The sequence below is a fragment of the Python bivittatus genome, unplaced genomic scaffold (assembly GCF_059951505.1).
Source record: "Python bivittatus isolate LINGU-HERP-01145 unplaced genomic scaffold, Pbiv_v1 ctg000020_np1212, whole genome shotgun sequence".
Lineage (NCBI taxonomy): Eukaryota > Metazoa > Chordata > Lepidosauria > Squamata > Pythonidae > Python > Python bivittatus.
In genome coordinates this window covers 1,578,699-1,604,555 of record NW_028277030.1, presented here as the reverse complement: position 1 = coordinate 1,604,555, position 25,857 = coordinate 1,578,699, and the positions used below count along the sequence as shown (strand labels likewise).

Below are 25,857 nucleotides of genomic sequence, written 5' to 3'. Positions count from 1 at the left end.
AACTATTACATCAAAACTCTGGTTCTATCAGGAACAAGAATGGAACAAAGGAGGCTCTCTTCTGTTATATCAGATTGTTGCTTCCTTCAGCTCAGGACTGTCTGTGGTGACAGTAGTTCTGAACGGTATCACCCAGAGGGTTTTAATCAATTTTGCCTGAGATACCGAGGACTGAGCTGGCTCCTCTGCAGACAGCGCATATTGCCAGTGCTCCAAGGAACACACTTGGTGCAGCAGACTCCCTTTGAATATAGGTTATCACATTCCACACTTGCCCATCTTCTCCATCTATTTTATACTTTATGACTGTGATTGTGGAAGCGTCCAAGTTATGATCTCCAGTAATTTCTTAGGCTGAAAATGTATGCAGTGCATTTTTAGATTTTGAACAAACATCCAGTTCCTAGTTCCTAGATTAATGGGCAAAAGCCAACAGGAACCAAGAGGTTGGGATGTCAGATTTTAATCTTATAAATGCTGTCAAGTAAGCAGAAAAAATATGGTATCAAAAGGTTTGCTGAAATCAAGTACCATCCTAACAGGCACATAGCTAAATATGGAGTTGTTAAATTGGTTTTTGATTATCATTACACTCCATTCTCATTTTATGTGTAACACAGTAACATAAATGTAATATACTTTGCATTTCTAAAAATAACTTACCTATATTAGTATTTTTGAATAAGCCTTAGCTTGCTATTTGCTACCTGTTTTCCTGAAACACATTTTAATACTCATAGCAGGACAGATCAACATTGTTTAGATATATTGTATGGATTGTCCTTCACAGAGAATACAGGCTAATTTATGGGATTTATAGGCTGCCTCAACCCGCTAAAACTCTAGGTAGGTACTTTCCTGCTTATTGTGGACGGTATTTGCAAAAAGTGACCATTGTGAACAGAAGATAACCCTAGCAGGCCCAGCTTCATCCCCAGAAGGAAAAGCTGCACTTCGCTAAGACCTAGGGTGCTCTAAGTGCTTCCTTCCTTGCATTTCCCAGAAAACAGGCCCTCAAAGAACGCCCAGAACATTCTTAAGGTGACCTCACACCAGCCCATCCCAGAGGCAGCCTCTACTACCTCTCCAAAAAGAATACAGAACATTCATTACTCCAGTCTTGGTGTTACCATGTATGCAAATCTGCATGATTTTCTTTATTTGTTCTTCTTCTAGAGAATAATATGTTAGAAAGTGAACTGCCATCAGGCTATTGATTATTCCCCTCCCCCTTTCTGTTTGAGAATTTATTGCAACGATGGATTCTTGGAGTTTAGGATAAACTTGTGCTCTTCAGTCTTGTTGTGACTTCTGATGTAGTTCACTGTGCTTAATAATCTGCGGGTGCTCATCATTCAGATGAAGGTAGCCTGCTGTATCAGCCTACCTTTTAAGCTCTGCTATCAATTTGGATTAGGAAATGCTTTCCTCCAATGACCAATCTGCATGTTGAACTGACAGATGCTTTGTGTCTATACTAGAAGACATCTCTTGACGTGGCTTTAGCTTTGATGAAAAGGATTTTAAATGTCATGATTTTCACGTAGCCCACGTAGGCTGCACAACATCAACTGCACATGATGAACCTTGTTCAGAGGCATCCTCTGCTAGCTCTGTAACATTTTCAAAGTAACTGTCTCACATCCTGGAAGGCACTATTTATTGGTACTCTGTACAATAATAGTAGCCAGTATTAGTGAATTTGTGTTTCTAATAATTTGGGTAAGCTGGCAATGCTGCTGACCTCTTGCTCTTAGGACTTTCTAGTAGGAATGGAAAGATGGTAAGAACAGGGAAATGGTCAGGAGGGTGGCTGAACACAGCTGGTCACCAGACCAAGGCAGAAGGTTGGGAAATGCCACATAAATAAAATGCACAAAGATTGTTATGTCAGGGCATAATAGAACAGTATGATGGCCATGGGGATTAGCATAATCCTGGAGCTAGAGAGGAGATACTCTTCTATATTTGTGTACATACATTCACAGAACTCAACATTCTAATATGTTAGACATATAGCTGTGAAGATTACAAGTTTTTCTGTCTAGAGTTGGAAAGTGTAGCATTTTTCACCATTGTCCAAGGGTTGTCTGGACCCTTCTGCTACTCTCACATCTTTTCCTTTGGGTTGCAGTCTCTGTGCTGAAGAGGCAAGTGGGAGAGCTAAGGTTCACAATGAGACACCGATACATGAACAAATTGATACCTCCACAAAGCAATGAAAACCAAACTACAGGAAATGGAATATAAGCACTTACTGAAGGAATGCCAGTAAAATAAAATCAAGGTATCTTCAAACAGGGGAATTCAAATCAGAGCATCCTAATCGAAGTATACCACCTTCACTTTCATGTTCATTTAGTTTGCTGATATTTTTTAAAAAATCATGTTTTAGAATCTGCTTTGCTCTATATAACCGCCGCTAGGCTTCCCTGTATTATTTTGTAATGTAGTCAATCAGCAGTAGTTTAACAATGCATTCAGTATCGTCATGAATAGCTTGATGAGCTTTGCTCAACCACTGTTTTCTGGCTGCTTTGCCTTCTTTCCATGTCATGAGGTTCTGGATGAATTCAGGAGGGCTAGAGCAGTCTATATCTATTCTTCAGAACATTTTAGTATCTAGTTCTCATGGAACACACATTTCAGGACTGCAGCCCACCCATTCACAAACAAAGTCCTTTGTAGGAGACAGAAACAAAGATACAGATGATGAAGTCCATCTTGCTTTTGCAATGTGCAGAGCCTCTACAGGGATGAATGATCAAGGGTAATAAATTGTTGAAATCTGTGTCTGTTGTAAGACTGTAAGCACTGAGGAAATATAAAGGCTGTAACAGTCACTGCTGAAAGCCTTAACTGCTAGCATAGTTGTGACTTTTTGTTCAATGCTCCAAAAATAATTGCCTTTTCTCTTTCACTGTCCATATTCACATCAGTCTACAACTGCAATAGGAATAAAGCATGATTAATGAACTAAGGGAAGATGCAGAAAGTAACAATAAAATAGCCACACAAAAGTTTTCAAAATTTTAAGTTAACATGGAGCAATGTTACATCATGAATGTGAGATGGGCGGCTATATAAATGGAATGAATGAATGAATGTTGCATACTTGACAAGAATGGCCATAATCTTGAGCGTAAGACAAAACAGAGAGAAGCTGAAGAGAGTATTAATGAATTGCTGGTACAGACAGACCTGTTAACCACCTCTGTCATTCAGAAATAGGACAGATGAGCTGAAGAGTTCACCAAAACCTCTGAACTAAATTCAGATTAGCAGTTTAGATTATCTGACATATTTTCCCCCTTCCCACTACTTCAAGAGCTCCAAGAGCTGGAATGCATCAATGATGTGAATGCTGTGCAGCAGGACCTCTTTATCTTCTAAGACCTATGTACTAAAAACCCAACAAACCTCTTACCATCTTGCCATAAGATAGATGCGCAATATAAAATATCTCGTGGAAGAAAAATGCTTCTACCTACTGGGCAGGTCAGAGAATAGCCTTTCCCAGATGGAGGCAGGTAGCCTAAGTCAAGACCAATTTCTACATGCTAAAGCTGTTCATTAAGAACATCAGCAACAGGGAGAAAAAGCCGTTAGAACTCAAAAGGTACATGCATGCAAACTTCTCTTTGTGTTAACAGATTACTTCAAAAAGAAGAGCATCCATTGAAGGGCTAGGAAGCAGTAAAGATGCACAAGTTCTTCCATCCTACAATTAAATTTGATTCTACTGTAATCAGAAATAGATCTGCCCAAATTACCAAGGCATGTCCACAGACTCATGGAATCAGAGATGGAAATACCTCATAAATCCCTGCTTGAAGTCATAACAGTAAATAATGTTTCTTTGGCAAATCTTGGTTAATGGGTTAGGCAAGGCTAATCGATTAGCATTTCTAAAATTATGCTGGAGAAGCTTTACTATAAATCCACTATTACTTTAATCTTACACAACCCTGTTCATTTTGACTCAGAAGAAAGTCCACTGGGTTCAAAGAAGTGTGTTTTGAAGTTCCACTCTTGGACTGCAATGAATGAGCAATTTCACTACTAAAATAGCAAAGGGGAACAACTGACAACACATCCCAAGTGCTCCTGACTGCTATCAAATTTTACAAAACAAACAGCAGGAGAATTTATCATGGATCTCCCAATGTTACATTTTGTTTGTTATTTATTAATGGAACCCAAGAACTGGATTTACAAACTATATTGTACACATGGTGATTAAAATAAAATGGATATTTTCTAGTTATTATTAGTGACATCGTAAGTAATCCACACTCAGATTGCCAGAGTTAGCTGAATTACACAATCAAAGCAAGCTGGTTACTTTTCAAGCAAAACACATAAACTCAAATGTGTGAAAAGCTTGATTCAGGCATTACAGAAAGGCTTCACATAAACTATATGCATACTGGGGATGAGGCCTACACCCCAAAGTCATGCTTGTGAGATCTAACCTACAAAGAGAGCCCCACGTTCAGCAAGGCTCTCTGCATCGAAAAGACCTTCACATAAATACAGCCATACATCTTTTCAAATTCCGACAGCACCCTTCCCTTGCGTGGAAGTCTTCGTGCTTTTTTGGTCCACAAACCCTCACTGAACACATGGATGTCTCTGTTGAAGAGGTGTCAAAATTGGCTTTTACAGGGAAGTAGGGCACATTGTATGGTGGATGCCTGAACAGAGCTTTGGTGAAAGGAGGGTAAAGACCACCACATGCAACAGAAGACAATACCTTTTTAGCATCAGGAGGAAGGTCATCATTGGATGAGCTCATTTCTGGTTTGGATTCTTCAGTCTTCTTTCCGGTATTTTCTTCATCAGAAGATACAGCTTTTTCAGTTATGTTACTTGCTAATTCTTCTAATTTTCTCTTCAGTTCCTTCTCTTCTGCGCTATGATCAATGTGGGATTCAATAGCCAGGGGCTAGCAAAATAAAAGCAAGCAATACTCAACCCTATGTTCTAATTTGCTGATTCTAAGTTTACAGACATCAGTGGGTAAATACATGTGTACCTTTTTAACACAGGATTAAGAAAACCTAAACCTCAGCATCCGGTAGGAATTAACTAATCAATTTACTGTAAGTGAATTCCCCATGACTGTTTTGAACTTACTGTCTTAACGACATGAAATACTGAGATAGCTATTCCAATGAATAGGAAAAATGACACAATGATGAACTAGTAATGCATTTCTCTTTCTTCTACTTTGAATGAAAGATCCCTACTGAGGTGGAAAGTCTCAGCGGGTTAAATATTTCTTTACACTTGGAACCTCTTGCCTCTACCCCCTGGTGATGTGTTCTATTTATACAATAAAAACATCTTATTTTTCCAGTTTAAAAATGAACTCCCAAATGCTTCATAACAATTGGTTAGGCTTGGGAGCAGTACTGAGGAATGTTGGCCGTGGGACTCCTCAGAGGAAGATGGAACCAGGCAATTGCCATGAGGCTTCTGCGCCAATTAAGCCAAACTGCAGCAAGGACCTGGACCAAATCCTGCCCCGCTATCATGGGACCCTCCATCCGGGTCTCTGATGTACTTACCAATAAAACTCTCTAGCCCCCTGAATGCTCTGGGCTGAAAGTCAGAAGACGGGCAAGGTGCTAAAGCACGGCTAGGAATGGAGAGCACCGTGGCATCAAGGTCTCTTTGAGAGTAGCCCAGAATGTCTGAACAGCCTTATAGTTAGATCAGGCTTACTGAGCAGAGCTGAATAAATGGCAACCTGGACATACATATCACCCTCTGTTCTTGATTTTACCTTCTCAGACTGAACTAGGATCTTTTCCTCAAGGCGGCTGAGCACCCATTCAATAAGAGAGATGCGTCTGTTCAGTTCAAATATCTAAGAGAAAAGAAAGAAGATAGCAAAGGACAGAGCCCACCACCACAATTTTTCTAAGCAGTTAAAGGAGAAATAAATACAAAGAAATACTAGCTCTCATAACCTTGATGGACCAAAGTTCAGGATCTTACTGAACAGAAAGGAAAGTTTTTGGAAAATGTTGGAATACTATACATAATAATTAACAATATCAGAATGCGACCATTAGATAACTATCAAGGAGGAAGGCTGCATATACTGAATATACATCTTTAACTGTACTTCCCGTATTGTTTTTTGTACATGACCTCTGAATCAAGACCTTTCCTTTGCAGGATAGAAATAACATGCTCACCTGCCAAGTGAGGCAGCTTTGTATCTAAGCCCTGCTTTTACAAACAGCAATAAACAACTTTTGATATTTAGCTGACACTACTGGCAGCATGCGTTAAGGCTACTTATTTGTACACTAAAATCAAACATGAATTAGGAAGGAGATTTCCTCATATAGTTATGTTGTCTTTTATGACCAGCTGCATCTTTTCCTCTCTCCTGGTTTGGAGAAGTCAGACAGTGATAGCTGGAGAAATGGAACAATTCTGCCGTGGTGAGGGGAACATGCCCAGAATGACACTATGTCATAAAAGTTATCAATAACATCAGGAATTATTATTTCTTTTTGAGGGACAAGATACTCAGTAATGCAATTACAAGTCTCCCATGATGTATGAGCTATGAAGATCTGAAGCAACAGTTCCCTGGAAATCTACCATTTACCCAATTGATGGATTCTATTAGGCTGGATAAAAATCAGATGAATGTTTGTTATCTGTATTGAAATACAATGAACTTTTTATACAGAATTCATTTCTTATATTCTGACAGATATTCTCTATATCTCTGACTCTTCCTTGGAGCAAAAGTTAAGTTTTGTACATAGCTGAATTTCCTATGAGACTGAAATTCTGTTCTGGATACATCTCTAATTGAAACCATGCACAAATCAGTTCCTAGGCTCTACTTTCACTTCAATCTGGAAAGCTTTGAATAGGTCAAGGGGCCCTGATGAACATCTGGAGTGCAAAATTGCCTTTGGTGCTTTAGCTAGATGATAAACACGGGGAATAATATGGTTACATGCACCTAAACACTAATAACGTTGTAAGGACTAAGCAACTTATGAGCAGGAATAATTGGATTATATCCTTATCTCAACCCAATTCATTAGATTTTAGCATCTATATCTCTACAGCTAAAACAAGATTGGTTCTTTCCTCATAAATCTAAATTATGAGGTACAATAAGTATATAATGGAAGCTTGATTCTGAATGAAGCACTTTCTCCACTGTCATTTGTATCACAGATAAACTGCTCAAATAAATGCATGAAAAAGGTTATATACTTTATACTATAAGTTCCATCTTAGAACTTTTCATACTCCAGTGCAATGATGTTCATATCAAAAACATGTTCTCATTCAGTTGGCAGTTTTAACCAAGTAATGATTAAAATATATGATAACTAATCCCAGGAGATCTTTGGGCCACAGAATAAAAGACAATTTAAATTATGAAAGTTGTTGCTCAATTTTTATTAAAACATGATTTGCTATTGTTGCTGATTCAACATCTTTTTTTCCTAAAGTTGCTTCATATTTCTTGAGTTCCAGGGAAGAAATGGAGAACTGCGGAACTGATGACTGTGGCGGAATGAAAAGCTAGCAAGTAGACCAGCTCTTCATAATTCTTCTTTGGACAATGAAAGGACTTGAGATCGCTCACAAGTGCTCCAGACAGTTGCTCCTTGCAAGGAGACCGCAAGACAGCGGTCTCCGGTGGGTTTAGAGTTTTGGGAGACAAAGGAATAGCCATCTTGCTAAAACCATGGTCAGTGACCTTAAGGACACTGGGTTCGCATATTTCCTTTTCTAATCACTTTTGGAAATTGCTTGTTAACTGTTTTTCAGCTATTAGGAACCTTTGGATCAATACATTTTACAGCACCGGGTGAGTTTCCTTAGCGAAAGAAGTTTTAAATACAAGTTTAAGGACTTATTTTTTTTCTTTTGGAATAAACAGCAAAAGGGTGATTAGAAATTTGATTTTGGAAAGTTATAAACAGACTAAAGGTCCAGATGGATTTGATATAAGATTTTGGAATAAATTATAAGAAACCTTCCCATGGGAAAATACATCTATGCCTGTATCAAAGAAAGTTGGAAGTTGTCTCTTTTTTCCTCTTCCTATTTTTTTTCTTGTATTTCTTTTCTGATTTCTTTTCTATTTTTTTCTTTCTCTTAACTTTCTTATATTTTATTCTTTATTGAAATTTAATAAAGTTTATTTTAAAAAAAAGGAAAATGCTTTTGTTTGGAATTCTCTTACAAAAAACATGATAGGATGAGACTTTTAAGGCTGGACACTAGAAGGAACCAGAAGGAACTAAAGATTACAATCACAGGAGAACAACACTTAAATTTGACTTACTAGTATGGAATGGAGCAAAATATTTTAACACTGGACATGTTGAAGGATATTTTTAAACGATGACCCTGGGAGTTAAGAGTGTCTGCCTCTATAAAGAGTGTTTCAAAGATGTTACAAAAGAGGAACAGGTTTTACCTGACAAGATTGAGACTGATCTGAAAGTGGATTTAAAAATGACAGGTTACAAGAATGATATGGAAGAAGATGCTACGCTGGACATACAAAAGAAACTGGCTGATGTCTTAATAATTAAAAGGGATATACAAATAAGAAACCAAGAGAGTGACCTGGATAATTTTCCTATATTGGATTTACAAAAGAGACTTACTAAAGCTTTGAAGAATTTTGTGAGAAGGGACAAAGAAAAAATGAAAAGAAATCAAGTTCTAGGATATTATTTGAAGGGACTAAAGATCAAGATTGCTAAAAGGAAAAGGAAGGAATGTAAAGTTGGTTTATCTGATCAAGGTTAAAAGATATGTTATTATCTTTGGTAACCCTTAATGAACTTTTGCTGATCAGGACTGAACGACAAGGCTTTAAGGATTTGTTTATAGATAAGAGATGGGATATGGGAAGAAGGGATTATTTGTTGTATTTTAAGAGAAGGTGATAAGCTACTAAAATTGTTTGAACTTGTTGCGATGAAGGGGGCAGTCATTTCTTTATATATTTCATTTCTTTTTCTTCATTCTTATTTTTCTTTCTTTTCTATTTTTCTATTTTTTCATTTCTGCACTTCCTATTTTTTCTTTTTATTCTCTTTTTTTTAGTTTTAGTTTTTATCTTTTTAATTGTAACTTTTCATTAAAATTACTATTTAAAAAACTATAAACCAAAGTTGCTACATATTTCTGCGTAAAGAGACATAATATATTTTCTTTTCTTTTCCTGGGAAAAATGAATTCCCTAATATGACTAAGTTAAAACATGTGGGTGATTAATGACCAGTCTCTGTGGGCTAGCCGTACTGTAACTGGGAGTGGGAAAGGAAAGATTTTTTTCAAGATGTTCCAATTTTCTAGTCCAAAATCATGTTCCTATTCAAGATGCTCTCCCCATAGCAGGCCACATAAAGAAAACTACAAAAAGTTGTAGAATTAATGGCTTTTACAAAATGAAAATTTCTATCAAAATCCATGGAAACTTGGGAAAAAAGAAAAGGATGAAAGCAAAATGAAACTAAAATGTTCTTTGGTGTTTTTAGGACCAAAGAACAAAGATGGAATTTGTATGTTCTCATATGTATTCCTACAAGTAACCCAAAGAGCTATTAGTTCCAGAATAGATGAAGAGTTAGAAATTGCCCTTTTTCACCTATCTCTGTATATTGATTTATTTATTTGACTTGTATGGTTCCAAATCAGAAAGAGTCAAGGCTACTTATATTAAAAACTCAATAGAACAGTCAAAATGAAAAAGGTATAGAAATGAGAGCTATGGGAAAGCACATAAAAACTATTTCAGCCATCCCTCACCAGTCATGACTTGGCAGAATTACAAAATACCTCAGCTCATGTCCTTTTTGAAAAGCCAAATTTTCAATCACTGTCTAAAGCAGAGCAGGATGGGGTTGACAAACCTCTGGGAGAATGGCATTCCAGAGGGCAGGAGTGGTGACAGAAAAGACACGCCTCCAGGATCTCACAAGATGGCACTGATTATCCTGCCAGATCTTATAGGATGGGCAGAGGCAACAGGAGAAAGGTGATCCCATAGATAACCAAGCTCAGAGCCATGTAGAACTTCATAAATGATAACTAGCCCCTTGAACTGCACCTGGAAACCCACCGGTAACTAGTGTACCTTGGGGAATAAAAGTGTTACTTAGCATATTGGGGTACACCCTTAACTGTTTGTGCAGTTACATTCTGGACCAGCTGTAACTTCTGAGTGGTCTCCAAGAGCAATCCCATGTAAAGCATTTTACATCCAAGGACAAGATGACTGAAGCATAAGTAACCATAAGTAAGGTCTGCCAATCCAGTAAAGGATGCAACCACTGCATGAAATGAGTTTGTGTAAAAGCCCCCCTGATCAAGGCTACTACTTACTCTTTTTGCAAGAACTGCTAAATATTTATTCCTATACTGATTCTGTATAGGAAGTTGAGGACTAAAATGGAAAAAGAGAACTAAATGGACTGAGGACCACAAATCGAAAATCTCCAGGCACCGCCAATCCATAAACCCAAAATCACTCAGTCTTGCTAGGGTTGAGCTTAAGCTATTTCTTCCCATCCAGACACTAACAGCCTCCAGGCACTGAGAAATCACTTCCATAGCATCACTTTATCAGCTAGGAGTTAGAATATACAACCGGATATTGGAGATAGGAGAACCACCGAGAAACAGCGTCTCTACTCCCAAACCCCCAAATCAGTCCAGAAGGATAGCATGATCAAATAAGAGGTTAAGAAGGACCAGGAGAGTTGCCTAATCCATCCTGAACCTGCCAGAGACTATCCACAAGAGGAAACATTGTTCCCTCATTGCTATATTCCAGCCTGAAATTTGACTGAAAAGGGTCCAGATAATCTGTTTCCTACAGGACCCTCTGAAGCTGCAGTCCAACCTTCTCCACAACCTCTCCCCCTTAAGGGTGGTTGGAGACCAGATGAAAAATTTTCAAGAATGTAGCTGCCTTAAGATCCCACACTTCATTGCCTTTCTGAACCCTGAATATGCGAATTCCAGTTTGAGAGTAAATATTCACCTGTCATGGGATAGGTAGATAGCAAGAGCTGCCTTTCCCAATCAGGGCACTTTCCAGTTGTGTGTAACTCTCAGAATTCTCCGGCAAGCATGGCTGTCACTACAGATTGCTTTGGGATAGTGAAATATAGAAATAACAAAGAAATCTTAAGATATACAAGCTACAATTCATGCGTGGACAAATGAATGAATATTGTATAATATTACACTGGTACTGTTCATTACAGAACTGACTTGTAAATCTAATTTTACAGTGGAAAATAACAATGGAAAATATGAGTTGCATTGGTTCCATGGCACTGACATAGTATTGTCTTAAAATGTATATTGACTCTAAAAGTTAGCTTATAAACATAATCTGCATGTTGAACTTCTTATTTCTAGTTGGAAGAATGAAAACAGATTATCTCCTGCAGTTTCAATAAAATAATATTAGATATACGCTTGTAGCTTTATTGATCAATTAAATCTAAGTTCTGTTTCCTTGCAGATTAATTACAATGTAGATATGTGTTGTCATTAAAATCCAACAAAAGACTGAATACAAAAGAATGAGATTAACGGTAGACTGATGAAACATTTAATAGCCTGTAGCCCCATTTCAATCTATGAACTGCATTCTTTGTCTTTGAACATATAAAGGTTTTGTCATCTGAGTGATAAACAGAAGCACCAGAAATTATTTAATTCTTTATGAGGCTGAGAAACATGCTTTCTGTTAGGACTATCCCTGAACAATGGCCTGGGCTTTAGTCAACCAATTAATTAATGAATTTTTGTACAGGTAGCCCTCAACCTACGACCATTCATTTAGTGACCTCTCGAAGTTACGATGGCGCTGAACAAATTGTGGTTAAAACTGGTCCTCGGAGTTCTGGCCATCCCAGCAACCCTGTGTCACGTGATCGTGATCTGGACACTTGGCAGCTGGTTCACACTTATGACCAGTTTTCTTTATTTATGCAATTTCTATAGCTGCTCATCTCAATCCAAGTGACTCTAGGCAGCGAGCCACCTCAACAATTAAAACCATTAAAACACGCGATTGCCATTTGCAACCTTCCCTGCCGGCTTCCCCAGAAAGTCAATGGGGAAGCCGGCAGGGAAGGTTGCAAGTACACACCCACCTCCAGCCCCTTTGTGCTTGTGCTGTGCTGGCCACTCACGCGCCCCCTTGCACCCTCCCTGACCCTCGCCACACCTCCCTCGCACTCTTGCTCACCCTTGCGCACCCTCCCTGATCCGCACCTCTTGTACACCCCTCACACCTTCCACGACCCTCCCTTGCACCCTTGGTGACCCTCCCCCGCACCCCTCACTCCCTCCACCGCCCAGCAGCAGTCACTTACCTGCCTGCTGGCCTGGGACTTGCAACTTCCTGCCCACTTCCCCACTGACTTTGGTTGTGGGACGCCGGCAGGAAGTTGTCTTGCCTAACAATTGTGGGATTTGGTTAACGACGGCAACTGGGGCTGCAGAGATTGCCGTCACTAAGCGATACAGTTGCACTTTACAACTACATCACTGAACAAGCATGCTTAGAAAACAATCATGGTAATACATATCTTTGTTGGCACTGTAATATCTTTACACATTATTTTGTCTAGATTTCTCCAACCTTTCTAACAAGAAATACAGTAGATATCACTTTATTTCATGATTACAGTTATGTTCCCTTTGGATTTTTGAATGCAGTTAAATAAAATTTGTTACTACTTCCACTACTTTTACAAGTATTTGCATTGAGCTGGCACTCTTAGTTGACAAAGTTGGTTTTCTTTTTAATACTGAGCATCAGACTGGCTTTTGTGCTCTTGTCTTTCACCTTCAACAAAGGTTCCTCAAATCTTTCCCATTTCCAGCCACCAAAATATTTCATCAGCATATCTGAAGTTGTTAATCTTTTTTCCAATTTTAATTCCAACTTCTGTTTCTTCTAGTCCAGCATTTCTCAAGGTATGTTCTGCATATAAACTAAACAGGATAGAGGATACAATCTCATCCACTCCTTTTCCAGCTTTGAACCAATTAGTTCTTCCACACTTCCTTCTAACTGCTGCTTCCTGGTTAGCATTTAAATTTTTTAATATGCTGAAGGGATGGGTTCAATACTCCCAAGTTTTTAAGGGCTATTTACAATTTGTTGTGGGCTTAGTGTAATCAGAAGAGCAAAAATAAGTTTCTTCATGCATCTCATATTCATCTGTTCTACTGCCATCTGTGTTTTGTTTTATTATTCCCTAGCTTTTTAACCTGGGTGTTTTTCTTTGGTGTTCTTCGGTGTACTTTCATTTTGATGTAATGAGTTGTAGCATAGTTTCTATAACAAACTTTGTAAAAGAGAGAAATCTGACACATAGGTAGGACGGTACACTATATCTAATTTACCTGATTTCCAGAGTGATCTACGTTTTTCTGCGATGATGCTTGGCTCCTGCGTTTTGTGTATTGTGGCAGATAAATAAAGTTTTCTTGAGCCCCTTTTTCATTTTCACCAGAAGTGTCCAGCTCAGCTGAGAGTTGGGACTGCACATCCCATGGGCTGCCTTTGGGAACAGAAGAGGGTTGGATAACTTGAGGATCATATCAATAATTCCTGATTCACAAGTAACATTTTCTGTTTCATAAGAATTTAAGGCAAAAGAGGGGAATGAGGACAATGGGGAAAAATCGACAAAGCACTTTAAGATACCATATCGTAAAATTATCTTGAACTGGTATTGTAACCCCTTTGAGATTCAGGTTTGTTTTTTTTTCAACAGGGACAACTCAAAGTATGGTGCAGATTAAGAGAAAATTATATTTGGTGCCTATCAAACACAAAGCCAGCTGGGTGACTTCAGGCCAGTCCCTCTTTCTCAGCCGTAGGAAGGAGGCAAGAGCAAACCACGTCCAAAAATCTTGCCAAGAAAACTGCAGGGACTTGGACCAGGCAGTTGCCAGGAGTGAACACTTACTTGAAGGCACATTAAAAAATAAAAAAAATAAAGCAATTTAGAAAAAATCTTTTTACCCATTACAGATGCTGAGACTGGAGAGAAATATGCTTTGAGCTATAAATTTAAACTGTAGTATAATTAATAAAGGCAATGTTCTAAAATTTGCAAGACTATTTCCTGTCAGGAACTGGTGAAAGGAGTATGATTGGAGTTGCCTGACTGCCTGACCTGTATTTTTGTATTTTTTTCCCTTTCCTCCCTTCAGAGAATTCCCCCCCTTGCAGAGGAGGGAGATGCTTAAACAAGCGATCTCTTCCTCAACCACTTTTCTTCCCAGCCCAGCACATCCTTAAAAGGTGCTAAGGGCAGGTTAACAAGCTCAGCTCTGGGACCTTAATTGGTTGATTAGCACCCTCACAAGCCATCTGAAATTGGCAAGACCCTAATCACTATCACCCTAAAGGCTTTCTCTGCCTCCTAAGCAGCCAGCAAACAGGGGAACTAAGGTGTATTTCTTTCAATGTGTATTCCCTATCGTGTGCCTGCTTACTCTCTTGTACTCTCTTCCTCTCCTTGCTAGTTATCCCAGAACTGAGGTGAAGATGCCAAAGGGCGGGGGAGTGGGGAAAAAGGTCTATAAGATTTGCCCCTTTTTCCCAGCTTCCTCGTGGGTTGTGTTCCAGAACCCTTCCCTGCCATTTGGGCTCACCCAGCTGTCTGGGGTCATATTCTTCTGATGCTTAAGTATGTTCAGGGGGGATTTCTTAATAAGCCTTTTTGCAAGATTTATTACTGTTCTGGCATCTCCCTTAGTGTTCTCATTCTTTGGTATCTGTCCCGCAAATTCTAAATTAAGTGTCGGCACGAATATTAATGGCAACACTGGGTAATGGAAATGAATATGACAGGCAGAGCAAGATCTACTTCCTTGATCTGTAGCTAGTTTTCAGATTAGATTTTTTGACTGGGCACATGGTGATTAAGTCAAGAAGACACCATTCTTCCAAATTAATAAACTTGGGGGCTGGATCAGAATAGCATGCTACAAGTTGGGACAGGGTAATCTAAAGAATTGTTAATGATGTCGTTCCTCTAAGGACCAAACCAAAGGAGGTATTTATTGCATAAATGCAATGGAAAAGTCAGCAAAGAAAGCAGATTAAATGGCGGATAATAGAGATATATACAGCTAAAGAAGCAATGCCAGAAGCACTAAATCTTTTTTTGTTTTGACATGCAGTAATTTTACATAAGGCCCCTGGATTTTCTTGACCCCCTCTTCCTTCTTTAGATTTTGCAGGTATAGAACAGAATACTAGTTAACCACAAACTAAATCAAGCAAGAAATTGCTAAATGAGAAATGACTGCAGAGTCAGAAAAAGATGACCTGCACAGATAGGAAAGGGATGAGTTTTGAACGAGTAAGACAAAAGGTTACTCTACGTATGGAGAAGAGAGCTAGAGGACTAGTGAGAGAAACCAGTTTGAAATAGGTATTGGGCAGCTAAATTAGAAAAGGGCAGGTGCTTGGAAAGGGACAGGAAGAAGACATAAGCTATCCCCACTGGTTCCCACTTTCCTTAGCACCTCTTTTCTACCTGACCCTGCCTCTGAGAGACTGAGATATTGCCAACAGTGAGAACCTAAGATTAGAATGCAGAAACTCCTACCACTCAGAAACACCTTTTGAGACTTTTCCTTGTGCCCTTCCTCCCTCTCTCCTCCCCTTTTCCTTTTTCTTCCCTTAAGACACTAGCTTTGCAATTATTTCCCAAACTTCAAATGCTCAATATTGTTATTTGTTAATCAGCTAAGTTAAGCAACAAATAATTAAATTTGGTGTGATTCTTAAATTTTATGCAGACAGTTCAAAGGGGTATGTTCTGCAGGCTTGCAGCATGGCTGTGTTTGAGAGAATGAAAAAAAGAACAGAGATGTAGATCAAATAAATGCAATATGTTTGGGAGGAGATACTCATGGAAGGAAGAAGTGACTGATAAGCCCAGCTGTCAAATGGGGTAACCCAAAAAGGCAATTTCAGAGTGTGGTCCACTGATGGATATCAGTGGTAAATATAGGTAGCCCAACCGATAATTTATTCAGAGGTTAAAGTAATGGCATATGGGCTGCCTGACAAAACCACAGTAAATGTAAGATACTTAAGAGGGGGATTCCAAGAAGGCAGGAGGAACTGACAGGTACACTGTGTGTTGGCTGAGTAAGGGAAGAGTTTGTACTTAAAACAGACCCAGCCCCAAGTTTGGCATAACAATAGGTTCCAAAACAACAGTAACAGTTGCTGATGGATAATTTCTTCCCTGTGCAAGTAAGTTATTATGGATATCACAAAGGATATGAAAAAGCAGGGGGTTTTTTCCCACTCTCTGGAGTAGTAAAAAAAAAAATCTGAATTTTCCCCTACCAGTACTTATTTAGCATAATCCAAAAGAATTTGCTTCAGAAATTCTTTGAAAAAAAAGAAGAAAGTTTTAGAGAAATATTCCTGGGTGGAATCTGGGGTTGTTATTTAATCAGAGGGTGGCCAAGGTGTTTGTGTGTATGTGAATATCCTACCTTTTATTGTATAATCATCTCTTTTTATTTGTCTGCAGGTTTCCCAGCTTCCCATGCTTCAATGACATTCAAAGGGAAGAAATCATAAGCAAACAGTTTCCGCACCCATGACATTTTCACCATTAACAGAATTCTGCACTCAAGAGCTTCTTTCCCAGAAGAAATTTGGAGCAATCCTCCACCTCCTTTCTGTGCCTATAAACTTGATGGAGAATTCTGAAAGGCCATTTATGCTTAACTGTATTCACAGGGGACTCTGCGGTGATTTATTTATTTGGCATGTCTGAAAGCATGAATCTTAAAGTACCATGCAATTAAGGACACATCTCCAGTCTTAAGGAGATTTTGAATATATGAAGCTGTCTTTTACTGAGCTTGATCCCTGGCCCATCTAAGGTAGGTGCAGAAGGCACAAGGGGCAACATCAGTTCTATGCAGCACGCAAACCACATGCCCAACTTTAGAGCTGCCGCTTCTTCCTTCCCTGTTCTGCTTCTCAAATATCCTACGATACGAGGCAGCAGTTTAGAGCAGATTGACGTGAACCATCCTAGCAATCTGTGCCTGGGTCTCCAAACACTGCACCTCCATACAAGTAACTGCAAATATCTTTACAATCTCTGTAACTAAACTGGAAAGCTTTTGTTAGAAAGTCAGAAGTTCTGGAGCTGTTTCCTAACCCTGGTTTGTAGCTAGTTTTCATCATCTCAGTCATCCGAATCACCTGCAGGATGACAAAACCTACAGCAAATTAAAAATACATTATTTGCAACCTGAGGAAAAGCAGATGGCTGATCACTGCTCACGCGCTTCCCAGTGTTTGTCACCTTGTTACGAGAAACAACATTAGGGATAACTTAGTTTCTGATAATTTCATTTCCTAGATATTTATAGCACTGAACCCTCTGATGCAGCAAAGACTTGAAACGTAACTAGATTGTAATCCATTGTACACAACATTTCACAGAAAATGTAATCCCCTAAAACTCTGTGCTGCAGTCATCAATGTGAAAATAAAATATTTCTGTCCCATTCTAGGATGTAGCACATGAAACCAACAATGTAAGTCTATGCAAGCAAATTATTTTTCACCCTCTGCCTTTGTCATGCACTTGGATGTACATTAGTATGCTATTCAGGCATCCATTTCCCACTTGCAGTTAAAAGCGCAAGGGGCTGAGCGAGACTCTTTTCAGCAGGAAAGCCTGCTGAAACCTGGAAAACCGGGGAAGAGAATTTTCCCAACTTCAGACAGCTATCCTGCAAGTTGCAGAATTGTTGCCAGGAACAGAACTGGTAGCAAGCTCATCATTTCTGAAGATCTGGACCCCCTGAACAGAGCTAGGAGTGCTAACAGCACACAGGGAAACTCAAAATTGGGCAGCAAGTGTCCCTCAGCCAGGGAAGAAGGATTTGAATTCCTTCTTCACACACAGAACATTCAAATTCTTTTTTGGATTGGATTAGCTTAATTTTTTTTACATTCAGGATTTAGATTTAAATTCTGTCCAGGAGCTCAAGGTGGCATATATAACATTCGCTCTTCCTATCTGTCCCTCCAACCACAACCCTGGGAAATAGGTTAGGCTAAAAGAGACTGAGTGGCAATATTAGTTGTGACGTGAAGAGCTGCAGTTGACTGGCTGTAGGTAGTTAATTTATTTCCCTTCCATAAATTATTGAGGTCGAATTATGCAGTAAACTGGCAACTAAATGGATCACTTATAATTGGACTAAATGGATCACTTATAATTGGAGTTTTGAAACCAAATGTTCTTTCATATATATGCATATGATATACATTATATGTGTGAATCTCTCTTGAGAGTTGTGTTTGTATTTTTCCTCTATTTAGTTCACCCTTTTAGCATCTTGCATCTTTCTATTTGCTATTTCTCAGCTCCATCATAAACCACTTCTGAGTCTTGAAGAAACGCCTTCTGTCTTCTGTTTTAGCCAATTGTTCTGACATAATAGATAATAAATTCTAATTAAGAAGTATCTGGAATTTTAAAACTGTTCAATTAGTCAGTTATATGCCAGTTTTTATTTTGCTGGAAAGGTTCTGAAGGAAACTGTTAATGGTTTGCTGGGACATCTGTTCTTTCCCTGAATAATGAATGAAATATAAGATCTTTGCATGTAAACAGAAGATGATACATTTTTGCAAGTCTGACCTGTAACCCTTCAGTTGTCCTGAGAATACAAGACACATTGTTAAGTAAACATTTCCTTAGAAGCTGCATTTAAGACTGCCTCTAATGCCGGAAGCACCTACCAGCCTTCGGGATTCTTTCCAGGTTTTTGGTATGCGGGTTGCCTGCAAACTGGACTTCTGTGCTGAATTCCTGTTCTGGAAGAGATGTGTGCCGTCCCTGCTCTTGCAAGATATGATGGAAGGCAGCAGCCAAGTCTGCTTCAGCTACCATTGAGTCCTTCTGCAAAGAGGCTTCCTCGCCATTTGGAAAATCTTCAGTGCTCTAAGAACAAGGGTCATTGCTCAGTATTAATAAGCAGGCTGTATGTTCTCTCATTTGCACACTAAGGACTTTTCTTTTCCAACAACTTCTTAAATCCAAGGGCATTATAATCTAACTTTAATCAGTTGTGGTGTAATAAGCCTCGTGGGCCAAAAATGTATGAATGCATTTTCACTGGGCATAGACCTGGGCAAATTCACTGAAATTGGTAAGGATTACTTTAAAAGCTGAAAGAGCCTGCTCTCAAGCCACATTTCTTATATATGACAGAAATTCCACCCTGGTCTACATACACTCTGAAACTATAGCAGAACTGAACCCATCCAAGAGGCCAAAGGCAGCAAGCTCTGACATAAGAAGCCCCAAACCCAAGTTATGTTCTTACATCATGAAAGGGTCTAAAAACAATTACTTGGCCTAAATCATAGATGGCTAAGCTTTTCTTTTTCTCAGAATTTTATGCAATTGTAATACTTAATTCCTGGTACCATATTTGTGAAGAATAAAAAAGAAGCAAAAAAAAAAAAAAAGGAACAGACATGTTAAATGTTTTTCCAGAAATTTACATGTCTATGATCCTATGAGAAATGAGCAAGATATTTCTGGTTATCTGACTTTGCTGCCTTGTAATAAATTCCAGCAAGGGAAGTTTTCCTCGAGTCGAATGAGTACTTCCCAACATTTCCTCTGATGCAGAATGAAAGCCCACTCACTGACCTATGTACGTCAGCAGGAATTAGGCATGAATGAATGCTTAACTCCTATATTGTTCATGAAATGTGCACTCAAAAATGGAGGGTTAAGAGTATGTGCTAACTTAATTCTACCAAGCTTTATTTCCACTTTCTGTAAGAATTAAAGTCTGCCATATCACTGATTCATAGAAGGGAGGTATGGATATAAATCTAATCAAGTTTTTTTACCCAATGGTCATTCCAGGAGGTGCTGTGAAGAAGATACAGCTTCTGCCAAGAGACCGACATTGCTGAGTGCGTGGGCCATTTTGATTGTAAAAAAAAAAAAAAAAGCCAAGAGCCCCAGACATCTCATACATTTTCAACAGCTTTAGTTTTAATACAGTATATTTCTCAGATTAAAAATTCTTAGGCTACACATCGGACTAGCGAAGGTCAATGAATGGAGAAGAAACTGAAAGAAAAAGAATCAAAAATTCCCACCACCACCACCACCACCAGAAGATCCCTAATACCTGAAAGCCTTCTTTCCCAGGACCCGAAGAAAGCTGCACAGATTGACGGCGAGATTGGGCAGAATATTCTGAGTCAGTTTCAAAATCAAAGGGATGGACAGAAAGTAGGCGCTTTGTCTTGCGCATCTTAGAAAGCACAAAAGTGAAAGATTCCAAATGTCATTGCAAATACAAAGGACTGGATTTCACACGATCTTCAATAAAGGATAGCATCCCTCCTGAGGGTAGGCAGCACAATGCCATTTGTCTGATGATGTCCAGCCCTTGGCAATCAGGGTTCAGGCCAGAATACAGCACAGAAACTGGACTGCTCATGCTTGTAGATGACCTTCAGAGAGACCAGGATTGGGGAAGTGGAAACCCTCTCTGATCTCCCAGTGGCTTTTGATATCACTGACTGTGGTATCCTTATGGACTGTATCCAAGGACCTGGAGTTGGAAGGTACTGTTTTGCAGTTGTTCTCCTTCTTCCTGAAGGGTCAGCTTCAGTTTGTGATGGTGGGAGAGGCCTACCTTAAGACTTCTACTTTGATCTCTCCTTTCTCCACACCTTTTTAACATCTATATGAAGCCAGAGAGTGAGGTCTACTGGCACGGAGTATGATCTTATCAATTTGCTGACAATACTCAGTTATGCACCTTGTCCAGGCCAAACAGTTGATGAGGTAGAAGCACTGACCCAGTGCCTGGAGGCTGTTAGGGTCCGAATGGACAGGAAAAGCCTTTGACTGAAGCCCTACAAACGAGTGGCTTTGGGTTTTTGGCTGAAGGGAAATTCCATCTTTAATTCTGAACAGGATCCTATTCCCCCACTCAGAAATGGCTCATAATACTCATACTCCTGGTTGAGGAGAAGATGGCACTCATGGCTAGAAGGGCTTTTGCACATCTTGTGCACTAACTGCAACCTTTCCTATATCCACATGGCCCACTTACAGTCACTCTTGCTCCAGTCACCTCCTACTGAACGAATGTAACAAACTGTACATGGAGCTCCCCTTGAAGAACATCTCGAAGTTACATCTGGTACAGAATGAGTGGTCCAGATTCAGACAGTCTCAGATGGCCCTACTGCTTTGGGAGATTCACTGGTTACCTGTTGATTTCTGGGGTGATTCAAGGTACTGGTTATCACTGTTATGGCCCTTACATGGGTCTAGACTGCCTTTTTCTGTATTTATTTACCTATTCAACCAGATCAAATATGGCCACCTCCCTCCATATCCTTACAGGATTGTCACCTGATGGGGTCCCAGAGGTGGGCATTCTCATTAAAAAAACTTAATTTGCTTACTTCAGCTACCAGAGGGCCTCACATCTGTAAGTTTGCTAAGAATGTCTCATCTTGCTATGACAGGTCCAGTTTTCTTAGCTTCTGCCACATAAAAATTCATATGGACAGGCCAGAGTTCTCTGTGACACTTATGAGTATATAGGGTATGGGGGGAAGAGCAAAGATATTCTCTTAAATAACTTTTAAAGATAATTTATCTCTTAAAGTCTTCTCTTAAATATCTTGTCCAGTCCAACAATTTTTATGATTTGTTAGCTTCTAGCCAACTTTGCAAGAACCATTTTTAAAATTAGTGTTGCTATAATGAAAAGTGACTCTAGAGGACAAGGGGTCTTCAGAACAATACCATTAATGCAATATTTTCCTACTCTCATTGACTTATCTGCAATTTTATCACCCATTTATCTGGGAGAGGCCATGTTATTGTGATTAGGTACAAAGATTCACTCAACAGAGATCAGGAATTTAATAACATGGCAGGCTTTTGCACACTTAGTCTCAGCAATTTATAGAATGGCAAAATGCTTAATTATTTTCTTTATATTTTAGTAGCTCTAATGCCTTCTGTGCAGAAAGCCAGAATATTCATCATCTTCATCAGGCCTCCACAGGTGTTTCTACCTGGCCGATCTTGTCTGGAATCAAAGATTAAGTTGGGAGAAGTCTTGTTAATATCTGGATGTGAGACTACCAGGGAATAACAGGGCTGTAAACTAGACTCAGAAATCAAATCTAGACTGAAAGAAGGCAATAGAAAAGCACCTCCATATTGTTGCTAAGACAATCTCATGGACATGGACATGGGCATGGGCACGAAATCACCAGGAGTTGAGCCCAACGTGGAGACTTACTTTTATTAATGACAGAAAGAAAAAGAGTGGAAATTAGAATCCTTCCCTGACAATTCAGATTTCTGGAAGTATATCCAAGTCACTAGGGCTCTGTTTAAACTGCTCAAAAGCAAAAGAGATTAGTGTCAGAAAGCTACAGTAGAAGAAGCACCTTTCCTGAGAGAGAGAGAGAGAGAGAGAGAAAGAAGGACGGACCAAAGGACAGGGAGAAATCATTATATAAGCCCCATATTATGTAAAACATGCATGGAAAAAAGGTGCCTGAATTATCCTTACCCTGGCATAATGTTCAGCTTCTGCTCCATCTATATCATCACTGGTCTCCCCCTCCTCACTCTCATCATTCCTGTACAGGTGATAACCACCTGGATAAGAAAGACACATACATATATGCAAACCATCATATGTTGATCAGATACCTACCATACAACTGGAGAGGGGCTACAGCTCAGCGGCAGACCACAGGTTTTACATTCCAGAAGATATCAGGTTCAACTGCTGCCATCCTCATTTCACTGATTTAGTTGATTTAGAAACTGATATTGCTGTATCTTCATCCCCACTGGTAACTTCACTTCTCAGTTACTGTAATCTGGCCCATGCAGGGCTTTCTTACAATTACTCTGCAAGCTACAGCTAGTGAAAAATGTATGTGCCTAGCTATTCTCATTTAATGCCACTGTTGAAAGAACTGTCCTTGCTGCTGGCTAGTTAGGTTGAGGAGTCTAAGCAACTTGGAAGGCAGGATACCTGAGATACCACCTTCTTCCATATATATTAGCCAGACCACTATAATCATCATAAGAGGCTTTCTGGGTTGCACCACATCTTGTGAGTATTCATTAAACTCTACCCACAAAGAGGCCCTTGACATCTCATGATGATACTATTGATACATGATATCCATGGCCACTGGTTATATTAGAGAATGACTGTTTATGGACTGTATTTAATGTTAAATGTTAATGTTGCACCTTATCACCTAAAATTAACCATGTTAATGTTGCACCTTACCAGGAGAAAGAAACATGACATCCCTTAAGGTCAGAGTGATTGTATCTGTAACTCCCTGACCACTTCTGGTGAATGTGTGTGAACTTTATAGAACTACAGACAGACCATAGGATTCCATTCAGAGGCTTGCCTCAATTTGATCACGGTTCAACTGGGGGCAGTCTACTCTGAGACACTGCCTAAATCCAAAATGAGATTCAGAAATTGGGCCTTTTTTTGTTCCCTTGGCAAGTACGGAACAACATAAACAGCTCTAAATTTTATCTTATAATAGACTTGGATTTTTCTCAGGCACATTAAAATGCATGAGGGGATGTGGCCTGCCAAAATTCATTGAAATATGTCTAGGAATTTTGAGCTATACTTCTCTGACTTCTGATCATTTGAACAGAAAGTGCCTGTACCTAGGCTGTTTGAGGACAGAATTTAATCATATTTTCAACCACAGATGTTCTTCCTATGGGAAACTACTGCAGCCAATTTCAGATACATGGGTAGAATGTTTTTGGGTAAAGGAAAGGGTCTCCAAGAAAGGAAACTGATTCCCAAATAATATGATGGGGCTGCTTTGGGGGCAGGGAGGAATGAGCGATTAAGAGAAAGGAAGAGATTTAATGAAGGAGAGAATTTGCAGAATGGAGAAAAAACGGGAGAAAAATGAAATCAATCGTTTGCTTAAACTAAACTGAAAGGAAGGTGAAACAATTAAAAATAAAACAAGACCACATAAAACATAAATCAGATCTCAAAACCAACAGGTAATGGTGCAATTACCGCTTAGAGAGCAGTTGTTTATGATGGACACAGTGAGAAATTAAGAACAAACACATGGAGCAATCCCAATCAAGGAATCAATATTCCATACTTCAGATGTTGTGAATGGAATGGCCCCTTTGGCCTAATATCTCAGACTGCTTTCCCATCCTGGCAGAAGCTACTTTCTTAAAAGAGCACTGTTTTCCCTTTCAGAGTGCCCCAAAGCTGTAAAACTCCTGTTTTGCATTAGCAAGCTATTGAAAAAACATCTTGGAAGAAAGCAATGGCAAACCACTTCTGCATCATACCAAGAAAACTGCACAGATGTGTCCATGTAAATCATCAACTCAAAGGCAATGTTACAGTTTTTGTCCCACTTCTGCTCAGGCCATCAAAATCAGACGCACATTTCTGTTTCTTTCTTTTGAATGAGTGCATTCCTGCTTACAGTATGGACTCTCTTATATTTCATATGCACATAAAAGAATGTTTGAAATCTGCAACATTTCAGGGTCTAAAGGATTTGTAAATGATTTTGAAAAAAAGCAACTTACTGGTGACATCTGGCAAGCTATATACTCTGCCACGAGGACCTAGAGTAAGAGAATTTAAGCTATTTTAAATCAGACTTTACAGTAAACATGATATAGAATCAAAGACTAATTACCTCTTTCAGAGTTCATAGCTAATCAACAAAAGCAAAAGAAAGTAACAGTCCTTTTGCATATCTACAAGATGGCCTACAAGCCAAGTAGTTAAAAGAATGTGGCAAAACAGCTGCAGTGTTCTCGCTTGGAGCATCAGAGGGGCATCACTGTATTCCACTGGTGAATGGGCAGGGATTGTTGTCTCTACACCAATATAATGAAGGTTGTGCTGGCATGAGGGTGACTCCCCTATACACTCTCACGTAATTGTCCCGGCCTTTCTTAAAGCCTGTTGACTTAGCACAAATATAATGCACATAATAAATTATCAGAATGACAAAAGGACAGAATATACTTATCTCAGAGTTTTTCAAACTTGGCAACTTGAAAATGTGTGGACTTCAACTCTCAGAATTCCTCAGCCAGCATGCTGGCTGGAGAATTCTGGGAGTTGAAGTCCGCCCATCTTCAAGTTGCCAAGTTTGAAAAACACTGATTTATCTTGTTTGTCTTGCTCAATATTCTCTCATAACCAAGACAGCATGCTAAATTCAGAGGGTGTTTTGTTAATAATCTAACTCAACTAATTCATTATTCAAAAAACTAGTTATAATCCCCCTGGCCCGACTATTGGTTTTGCTGACTGGCAATTCCAGGAAGGACAGGAGCAGCACATCTTTAGGCTGAGAGGCTATTGCAATCAGTCAACTAAAGAAGTACCTATTCTTTAATAATTCTACGATTATTCCAATGTTTCAAAATTGTTACATAACGTTATTGTGAAGTCATTTTTAAGAAGTATACCATGAAAGATACAGCTGTAAAGCTACCCCAAATCAGAATACTATGTTGAATTTTAGCTGAACTTCCTCAACCAAAAATTTCCAAGTATTAGTTCTCAGGTGGAGAACAGCTAATGTTTCCTTCAGAAAGTGGTAACACTTTCCAACACTGCCATCTTTTGGCTAGGTATAATTTTTTTCACCAGTTTCAACCATATAGAAAGGTGTCTGTGTGCTTGTCTATTTCTGACCTT

At 39.2% G+C, this 25,857-nt stretch overlaps 1 protein-coding gene across 6 annotated transcripts in view; it reads right to left on the bottom strand.

Annotated features, from left to right (window-relative positions):
- The window catches only part of MLPH (melanophilin), a 72,653-nt gene that overhangs the window by 22,070 nt on the left and 24,726 nt on the right, over positions 1 to 25,857 (bottom strand). For 3 of the 6 annotated variants that reach the window (XM_088133002.1, XM_025171787.2, XM_025171774.2), the window contains exons 5-11: positions 24,729 to 24,767; positions 22,681 to 22,769; positions 20,260 to 20,385; positions 18,848 to 19,049; positions 13,444 to 13,601; positions 5,792 to 5,875; positions 4,757 to 4,948 (exon numbers count right to left, since the gene is read on the bottom strand). In XM_088133002.1, the coding sequence (XP_087989128.1) occupies positions 4,757 to 4,948; positions 5,792 to 5,875; positions 13,444 to 13,601; positions 18,848 to 19,049; positions 20,260 to 20,385; positions 22,681 to 22,769; positions 24,729 to 24,767 (890 nt within the window). The remainder of the gene's footprint in view (positions 1 to 4,756; positions 4,949 to 5,791; positions 5,876 to 13,443; positions 13,602 to 18,847; positions 19,050 to 20,259; positions 20,386 to 22,680; positions 22,770 to 24,728; positions 24,768 to 25,857) is intronic. The other 3 variants (XM_088132986.1, XM_088132995.1, XM_088132997.1) reach the window with 3 other exon arrangements.